Source organism: Orycteropus afer, unplaced genomic scaffold (genome assembly GCF_000298275.1).
Source record: "Orycteropus afer afer isolate SDZICR_OR568_19922 unplaced genomic scaffold, OryAfe1.0 scaffold00174, whole genome shotgun sequence".
Lineage (NCBI taxonomy): Eukaryota > Metazoa > Chordata > Mammalia > Tubulidentata > Orycteropodidae > Orycteropus > Orycteropus afer.
This window is the reverse complement of record NW_006921761.1, coordinates 3,185,213-3,195,449: the sequence shown is the minus strand read 5'-3', so window position 1 is coordinate 3,195,449 and position 10,237 is coordinate 3,185,213. Positions and strand designations below refer to the sequence as shown.

At 46.1% G+C, this 10,237-nt stretch overlaps 1 protein-coding gene across 1 annotated transcript; it reads right to left on the bottom strand.

Moving 5' to 3' along the window:
• Nucleotides 1–3,318: 3,318 nt before the first annotated feature.
• On the bottom strand, nucleotides 3,319–4,275 carry LOC103202176 (olfactory receptor 13C7-like). The gene has a single exon (XM_007947006.1). The coding sequence runs from the start codon at nucleotides 4,273–4,275 to the stop codon at nucleotides 3,319–3,321; it is 957 nt and encodes a 318-aa protein (XP_007945197.1).
• Nucleotides 4,276–10,237: the final 5,962 nt, after the last annotated feature.

The window sequence follows — 10,237 nt, the reverse complement described above, 5'->3', positions numbered from 1 at the left end:
TGTCAAGACAATGTTGAAACCATCTTTGAATTATCTTCAGCAAAATTTTACTTGTGTGTGATATTAATAATATAGTTTGATAATTTCCACATTCTGTTGAATCACCTTTCTTTGGAATGGGCACAAATATGGATCTCTTCCAGTCAGTTGGCCTGGTAGCTGTCTTCCAAATTTCTCAGCATTAATGAATAAGCATCTGAATGGGTATTCCATTAATTCCTGGAGCCTTGTTTTTCACCAATTTCTTCAGTGCACCTTGGACTTTTCCCTACAATACCACTGGTTCTTGATCACATACCACTTTCTGAAATAGTTAAGCATCAACTGATTCTTTATGGTACAGTGATTCTGTGTATTTCTTCCATCTTCTTTTGTTGCTTCCTGCATCATTCCATATTTTACCCATAGAATTGTTCAATATTCCAACTCAAGGCTTGACTTTTTTCTTCAGTTCTTTCAGCTTGTGAAATGTTCTTCCCTTTTGGTTTTCTAAAATCAAAATCAGGTCTTTGCACATTTCGTTATAATACTTCACTTTGTTGTACACAGGGTACACGTACTGTGTTGTACTGAAATGAGAACTGTGCTATAAATCAGAACTGATTCGATGGCACCTAGCAACAGCAACAATCATAAGTATTAGATATGACTGTTGATGTCCTTCCGAAGAAAACAACTTAATACAGATTAGTGAAAAAGAAAATCGATGGTGAGAATATAGAGGTGTCAGATATCAGGAAAAATGGGAACCAGGAACTGAGAACACATGAGGATGCCCTCATCCTCTCTCATCTTTACTCCTCTCTCCCTTTGAATGTGCTTTCTTTCCTCTTTGAAGACTTGGTTTCTCTTTATCTGCCTAGTTCACATGACCAAACATGACTACACATAGCTCCCAAGTTTGCATGTTATGAATCCGGTGACTCATTCCCGGGTATTAACTTGGCAAAAGAATCACATTAGTGTAGGTAGGATCAGTGTTACACAGCGTAAACCTGAGTGTCTCACCTTTGTAGACAGGGAAGATGGATAGTTGGGAAAATGCCCAGGAAAAGGGGGGTTGTTGGCTATCAGCAGAAAGCTACCCCAAAGTTGCTATAATCATAGCTCTGAACCTATTCAAGTAAGTGTGATATTGAACTCTGTCTTCAAAATTCATAAAGCTTTCTTAGAAGAGTTCTTTAACATACTTCATTAATAATAAAAATGTTCATTTAGTAATTGGGAGGTTACTCTTTGCCAGCCACTGTGAATTTTTACATATATGCATAACTTATTTTAATTAATTCTCACAACTCTGTGGGGTTGGTTTAATTATCTCCATTTTACAAATTAGGAAATCAAGGGTCTGCAAGAAGTCATTTTTCTAACATGCCTGGATTTACACAGGTGGAACCTCCTTGTCCCATGTTAGTCTGACTCCAAAGTCCCTGCTTTGAACCATGATGCTCCACCACCTTACGTGAGGTGATTATGAGGGCATGTGAGTAATTGTTGTCAGTGCCCAATCAAGATCCGGAAGAGACAGATTAAAGTGAGTCTGGCCCGTGGCCAACATTAATTCAGGGAACCAAGGGGAAGAAAAATAGAGACTCTGCATTGTGGTAATGATTTAGTTGTAGAGGGTCACAAAAAAGAAGACCCTCAATGAGACGGATTGACACCGTGGCTGCAACCATGCGCTCAAGCACAGCAGGGCTTGTGGGGGCGGCACAGGCCTGGGCAGGGTTTCATTCTGTTGTGCAGAGTGTCACTGAGTGAGAACCAACTTGACAGAACTGAACAATAACAACAGTGATGTATCTAAGTGGAGATTGTGTGGGTCTTTATTTTCTCTTATGAAATTTTTCAAACAGAAACAAATGGAAAAGTTTACTGAACTCTAGCTTTTGTATGACCCCACACCTATTGCTGTCCAGTCAATTCGAAGTCATAACAACTATCTAGGACAGAATAGAACTGCCTCATAAGGTTTCCAAAGCTATAATCTTTACAGAAGCAGACTGTCGCATCTTTGTCCCTTGGAGCGACTGGAGGGTTCCCCACTAACTTTTCAGGTGGCAGCCAAGTGCCTAAGCCCTGTGCCCCCAGGGCTCCTCTGCCATGACCCAGTCAACAAACATCTATTTTGGTCTCAACCTTTCAAACTCCTCCGTTCAAAATAAATCTGTCAAAAGGACCTGTGCTTCTCTGCAGTTCTGAGTGAGTTTCCAAAGAATGCTTTGGGGGAGAGTTAGTAGCTCTGAGAGCTGCTTCTAAATGTTCTCCTGTAAGACAGTAACACTACCTCCTCTTTTCTTTTGTATTTTCCCTTACTTGGGTGTCTTCCTTCCTGCTTTTGAACATGTCATTTCAAAGCTATGCTCAGCCCAGACCTTCCGATTGTTAGTAGTTCTAGATGGGGCAGTGGTGGTTCTGCGGTGGAATCTCACCTTCCGTGTGGAGGACCTGGGTTTGATTCCCGGCCAGCACTCCTCAAATGCAGTCCTCTAGTCTGTCGGTGGCAGATCGCGTGTTGCGATAACACTGAACAGTTGCAGGGGAGCTTTCAGAGTAAGATGGCCTAGGGAGTTCTATTCTTGACCTATAATGTCCATAGTTCCACCGGTGTTGGCACGAACTGCTTCTCAGTGAATTTGGGTGGGGATAAACGTGCTCTGTGTACATGAAGAGCAGGGGTTATCCAAAATAGTTGTTGTTGTGTGCCCTCGAGTCAGACCCGGCTCATCGCGACCCCTCCTTGGGTTTCCGAGGCAGTATCACTAACGAAGTAGATTGTGCAACCAAAACTGGCTCTAGGATATGAAGCAGGAAACAATTAAACAGGAAATATCTGAGCTTCTGCAGTCGAAGAGGTGTTAACTGGGGCGGTTTGGAATGTATCTTGGTGTCAGTAATTGTTCACAACAGCAGATCGGTTTTCAGTTTGGACACTAATTAAGAAGTGGCACTTTTCGTCTCTGCCGCTTTGTCAGTGTGGCAGAGCAGAAGATTCCATATTGGCACCCACATAGTGCAGCAGGTCTGCACGTGAACCAGGAAAGATGTAAATACATTTTTACAAAGCTTTAACCTTTATTGCTGTTTTCGTCTGAATGAAAAAACAGATTTCAGTAGTCACATTCTTAGTTCTAGGTGATTTTACACAAACATCTTCACCCTAAGGAGTGGGTGAATCTCTCAGGAAAGCCCCATCTCAGTGCACATTCCGTTTGGACAGTTTAGTGATGGAACTGATGTGTGAGAACCATTGTGCAAGTCTCTGTTTACCAAGCAGTCATTTCCTCGGGGCACAGGACGCACCACTCCCTCCCACCGTCACTGGGGGAAGCATCTCTGACTGACTAGGTTCTTTACTGCAACTTTGACCTCTTTGTTTCTGAGGCTGTAGATGATAGGGTTGAGCATGGGAGTCAGCACCCCATAGAAGAGGGAGATGAGCTTGTCGGAGACATCCTGCTTGTCTGCTCCCAGGGGGTCCTTTGATTTAGGCTTCCCATACATGAACAGGATGGTCCCATAGAAGATGATCACCACGGCAAGGTGGGCAGAGCAGGTGGAGAAGGCCTTGCGCCTCCCCTCAGCAGAGGGGATCCTCAGGATGGTGGTGAGTATGAAAATGTAGGAGACAAAGATGAACAGGACTGGGACCCCCAGGAAAATCACATTGGCTACCCCCATGCTGACCACATTAATGGAAATGTCAGCACAGGCCAACTTTAGAACTGCCAGGATCTCACAGGTGAAGTGGTTGATGACATTGTCCCCACAGAAGGGCAATTGTACTGCAAGAGAAATCTGCACCAAGGAGTTGGTTCCACCAGCCAACCAGGAGCCAGCAGCCATGGGCACATAGGCAGCCTTGCTCATGACCACGGGGTACCTAAGGGGGTTGCAGATGGCCACGTAGCGATCAAACGCCATCATGCCCAGAAGCACACACTCTGTGGCTCCCATGGCGAAGGAGAGAAACATCTGCATAGCACAACCTGAGAAAGAGATGGTTTTCCTGGGAGTCAGGAAACCATCCAGGACCAGGGGGACTGAGGAGGTTGTGTAGCAGATGTCCAAGAAGGAGAGGTTCCCCAGGAAGAAGTACATGGGCGTGTGCAGGTGGGAGTCGAACACAGTTACCTGGATGAGGACCCCATTCCCCAGGAGGATCACCAGGTACATCAACAAGATGAGCACAAAGAAAGTCTTCACGAGTGTTGGGTGATCTGAGAGTCCCAGCAAGACAAATTCTGCCACAGCAGACTGGTTGGCCACTTCCATTTTAAGTTCTCTCCTTCACCCTCAGGAAAACCGAGGACAGCAAACACATGTTTATAGGGCTTAGTAGAGGGGGATCACAGTGAGATGCTTCTAGAATTTAAAATTAAATTTACTCTCTGAGACGCCAACTTGTAATAACAGCATCTAAACGATAAAATTCACTGTCTACTGAAGTTACCTTAAAAGTCAGGTTGTGTTTCAGATCAAAACTAGGAGGAGCAGACCCTGGAAATCCAGTCAAACCATGTATATGGAAGAATTCTAGCCAGATCGATAGTATCAACATACCTGAAGGGAGGAACGGGTAGGATAGGTCCAAGCGGGGGGCTTGGAAGAGGAGCCCTGATGGTGTGCCACATGGTTTGAGCAGTCACCAAGCAAGCAGGCTGCCCTGGCCAGCACCCGCTGTCCCTGCAGTGTCCTTGAGAGCTTCAGACTCACATTCAATCGCCTTGGCCTCTGCCATGCTCCTGTTCATTCCCCTGGCTAGAACTCTGTATAATAACTTTCTTATGACAGTGGCTGCAACAATGGGCTCAAATATAGCAAGGATTATGAGATGGCACACGATTAGGCAGTGTTTCATTCTATGTACATCAGGCCACTATGAGTTGGAGCCAATTTGATGGCCTCTAACAACAACAACAGGAGCTCTGGTGGCATAGTGCCTAAGGCATTTGACTGCTAACCAGAAGTCTAGCGGTTCAAAGCCACCAGCCACTCCTCGGAAGGAAGGTTGGGCAATCTACTTCCATAGTGATGCCACCTCGGAAACCCAAGGAGGGATCCGACTCGAGGGCAATGGGTTTTGGGAACAACAACATGATAATTTGGCTCCACAAGGAGTCCTACAAGGAGAGAAAGTGATGAGTAGAGGCCAGGAAGACTAGGGACATTCATATTTCTTACCTGATGCCTGATTTATACTTCACTTGTCATGAGTTTAGTTGGTGTGAGACAGGTTCCTCCTTGGTCACACTGTTAGTAAGGAGTTTCTGGCTGACAGGAGCACTTCCAGATCCCCCTCTCTAACCATCACCTTGTCCTGCAGTTTCCTCAGTCTGCTCCAGAGACCTGGGTTAAGGAGCAGAAGCAGAGGCCAAGGGTGAGTGCCCTTCATGCCTCCCAGGGCGCACATCCCCACCACCGTGACCAGGCTCTGTGCTTTTAGAGCTGTTCTGTAAATCACAGCCCCCAATGGAAACCTTTCTATGTCTGAGAAGTCACCCCAGTACTATAGTAATTTTTTGTCCAGAGAAGAGCAGACCACTCTACTCGGCCTTGCAGGGGGGCTGGCCAAAGGAGGCATTGGATGTAGAGTGTACCACATTTACTGTAGATCTATAGATCCAGTACATTAGAGAAAATCTCAGCCTAGAATCCTTGTGTGTAGGATACTGAAGCTCAGAGAGGTCTATAGACTGGAGCCCTGGTTCTTCATCTTCTCCCTAGAGCTTCTTTCCTCACCACTCTTGTTCTCTTATGCCTCTATTTGTGCCAGAGCAGGTACTGAAGAGGAAGAGACCGATCGGGAAGTCGTTCCCGTTCTCCTTGAACACATGTGAAAAATAAAAGTACCACACCTCTCTCCAAGATATCTGCCTCATGGCATGGACGATGTGGAACAAGGTTGGGAAGGCTAGAAACAGCACCTCGGAGCTTGACAAATTTCACCTGTGACTACCACAGTGGGTGGGGAAGAGTCGGGGGAGGAACCAGACGTAACTTGAAGCTCTCTTCATGCAGTTACCAGAGCTGATGAGCTCTGGACATTAAGAATATTTGAGGAAAAGAGAATTGTATTTAAAGATGTTGGTACAGTTGACTGGAGAATCTCAGACTTGGCAGGAATGTTGTAAAGTGACTAGTCTTACCTCCTTCCCATCATTGCATGAATACACTCCATGAAACACAATTTTCTCATTTCTGCATAGAGCACATTGAGTTGTGTGGAGCTCAGACCTCCCACTCCTTTGTCAGCCTTGGTTGTTAGGAAATTTTCCCTTCTGTTGAGCAGGAACTTCCTTCTTGTAATGTCCCTCCCTCTCCCTGCACTGGTTTAGACTTCCAGAACAGGCCTGCTCTCTTTCCTCTCTGAAAGCCTTTCAGAGACCAGTGTGACCAGGTCCTCCCTAAAACCCTGTCTTCTCTTCTCCTTACCTACCTGAGGGTTTGACCATGGAGAGAATACAGTTCATGTCCAGTGAGGAGATGAGGCCATGATGAGAATGAGAGTTCACTAGGTTAGAAGGTTTATGGCTAGAAAGCCTCTGGGTTTGAGAGGTGATTATTTCAACTGCCCACCTTGACCATGCCTGATCTAGACCTACCTGTTGGAGCTGTGTCTACAGGCAGGAGACAAATTCTGTTTACCTGTCTTGGAGACAAACTGTCCCTTCAAATCTCCAACAAAGTAAAGAAAATTCAGCACTGGCCCTAGCTCAAGTCTCTAGTGCTCACTTTTCTGGCCTTCTCCACACCTGCTCTGTATGCCCAGTGAGGCAACAGGAGGAAGATGGCTGGAGATGCTACTGCCTGCCAGTCATGCCCATCTGCAGGCCCAGGGCAGGCACTCTTGCCTCTGCCCCCTCCCTTCTCTCCAGAGGTTCTATCAAGGAGCCATGTGCAATTTACAGCTCTGGTTGTTTGGGGGCCAGTTTTAATCCCAGAAGCAATTTAAAGTTTGGCGAGAGACAGGTCTCATAGGGGTTTAGGGCCTGTGTCCCATAAACTCAATTAGACAAATTGCAGACAACTCTCTGTAAATATCCAGTCTCACTACAAAGAAATTTTCCTCGGAAACTCCCTAGGCTGTCTTTGCTGACCTTCATGGAAGTAGAGGCATTAACTGACTCCTTTGACCACAATGTTATACCTGTCTGAGGGGGCACTACTACTAGTCTTTGTAGAATTAAGGGTCATAATGAGAAGCCAAAGGCTTGCCTTGGCCCAGACAGACATACTGGTCACCATATGCTCCAAAGTAGGTGGCCCTCCCTACAGTCCCTCAGCACGAGTTTAAAGTATACAATTCAGTGGCTTTTAGTATATGCACAAGATTGTATAGCCATCGTTGTTGTTGTTGTTGTTGTTGTTACGTGCCGTGGAGTCAGACCCGACTCATAGCGACCCCTCCTTGGGTTTCCAAGGCAGTATCACTACGCAAGTAGATTGCCCCATCTTCCTTCCGAGGAGTGGTACAGCCATCACCACTATCGAATTCCAAGACATTTTCCACACCCCCAAAATAAGTCCTGTACCTGTTAGCAATCACTCCATGTCCCCTCTTTCCAGGCCCTGGCAACCCTTGCTCTACTCTCTATGGATTTGCCTACTGTGAGCATTTTATACAAATGGAATCATATATGATCTTTTGTGTCTGGCTTCTTTCATCATGTTTTCAAGGCTCATCCATGTGGTAGTCTGTATCAGTACTTCATTTCTTTCAATTGCTGAATGATATCTTATTGTATGGCTATACCACAGTTATTCATCCATTCATCACTTGGGCATTTGGGCTGTTTCCACTTTTTCACTATTATGAATAGTGCTTGTGTACAAGTTTCTGTGTGAACATGTGTTTTCAGTTCTCTTGTGTATGTAACTAGGAGAGAAATGGCTGGGTCATATGGCAACTATGGTTAACTTTTTGAGGAACTGCCAAATTATTATCCAAAGTAGTTACACCAGTTTATATTCCAATTTTTCCACATCTTCAACAACACTTGTTATTTTATAGTTTGTTGTTTGTTTGTTTGTTTGTTTTGATCACAGCAACCCTAAGTGAGGGTGAAGTGATGTCTCCTCGTGGCTTTCATTTGTGTCTGCCTGATACCTCATGAGCTCAGAAACCCAAGGAGGGGTGTTTTGGTTCCCTAGTACCGCTATGACAGAAATATACTACAAATGGGATGGCTTTAACAAACAGGAGTTTATTCTCTTACAGTACAGTTTGGAGGCTTAAGTCTGAGTTCAAAGAGCCAGGCTCTAGGACTGGGTGAAAGCCCCTCAACCTTGGGGCTTCAGGAGGCTCTGCTCCCCGCTCCTGGCCCACTGGAGCTGGAGGCTTTTCTTCACTCAGACAGCTGCTGGCTGCTGACACTGACAAGCCCAAGGTTGACAAGTAAAAAGTCCTGATGTTACCAAACCACAAGGCAGGCCATTGATTCAAGTCCACTGAAAGTCCTAAGGTCAGCAGAGCATGGCAGGCTGCTGAACAATGACATGGCTTCATGTAGGGTTCAAGCGTGCAATAAGCTAGAGACCGTTCCCCAAGGCTTCTGCTTATATCCAGGAAGCAGACCACATCCCTAAGGCAGCTACTCAGCTGCTCACAGTAGATTCCACCATGGAGTTATTACCAGTCTCATCACGGGGAATACTACATCCAGCTGCCCAGTCACTCCACCAGGCCCAGCCAAGTTGACACACAAGCTTAACCACCACAGAGGATCAAGACCAACAACCCAAGGGTGAATCCTGTGAGGCAGAGGTCAGACATGCCTTCACTCTTCAACCTTTTTACCAACGCTAACACCATCTGTCCCTCCCACGGCACTCTCTGCTTCCTTGCCAGGTTTAATAATTCATTGCAATGGGCACACAGAACTCACAGACAATACTCACAATTATGGGGTTTATTAGGGAAGTAATAGGTTACAATTCAGGATCAGCGATGACTCAGGACACAGTTATTCTATCAGGACAGCCTCTTCTCAGCCATGCCATAGGCAGGCCTCTTTCTAGTCCTCACCTCTCACCACTAGAGGCCTCTGGGGTCAGCCTGGCCTCTGCCCTGCTGTGGCAAGTGTCACAAAGCCCTTTTATCTCTGCTGATAACTGCCCAGAGGCACCTCAGCCTTGGCCCAAAGGCAGTCAGCTCTACCTCCATGAGTGGGCAACCTAGCTCCACCATGTGCTTGGAGGCACCCTCCTCTGCCGGCAAGCCTCCGGCCCAAAGGTGCTCAGCTTTTTCTCTCCATGGGCTGGGAAGCCCCCTGGGCCCTCTCCTGCTGGTCTCCTGGCTCTGCTGCCTCTGCTGCTGTCGTTTCTCTGCCATCACTTCTTACTGTTTCTCACCATCTCTTGCTATCTCTCCAGTGTTACAGTTCTCTGTCTCATGGGTTGAGGAGGTTCCTGGTGCAGGGACCCTGGGTGCAAAGGACATGCTCTGCTCCCATCCTTTCTTGGTGGTTGTCAGGTCCTCCCTTTCCACCTCTGGGATGACTCATTTTAAGCTGAGTGGCACAGCAAAACTGACCAATCCCCTCATTAGTGTTCCACACACCTTATTTCCATAGTCCTGCCCTCACAAGTCTGTTTTAGTCTGGAAGCTCCACTGAAACTTGTCCACCATGGGTGACCCTGCTGATATTTGAAATACCAGTGGCATAGCCTCCAGCCTCACAGCAACGCGCAAGCCACCGCAGTATGACAAACTGACAGACCAAGAAGCTGTCGTTCAAGCAGAATAAGGGGATCCTGCATGGTTTAAAATCAGGAAGGGAGTATGTCAGGGTTGTATCTTTTCACCACACTTATTCTATCTGTATGCTGAGCGAATAATCCGAGAAGCTGGACTATAGGAAGAAGAGCATGGCATCAGGATTGGAGGAAGAGTCAATATAACAACCTGTGATACACAGATGACACAACCTTGCTTACTGAAAGTGAAGATGACAAGAAGCACGTACTAAAGAAGATGAAAGACTATAGTCTGAAATATGGGTTACACCTCAACATAAAGAAAACAAAAATTCTCACAACTGGACCAATAAGCAGCCTCACGATAAATGGAGAGAAGATTGAAGTTGCCAAAGATTTCATCTTACTTGGTTCCATAATTAATACCAATAGAAGCAGCAGTCAAGAAATCAGTGAAGACTAAGGTGCGCTTAACCCAAGCCATGGTGTTTTCAATTGCCTCATATGTGAAATAGGACCAAATGCTGGTCCCTGCCCA

Coding starts and splice junctions, on each gene's coding strand:
- LOC103202176 (XM_007947006.1), bottom strand. CDS start 4,275: ATGGAAGTGGCCAACCAGTCTGCTGTGGCAGAATTTGTCTTGCTGGGA.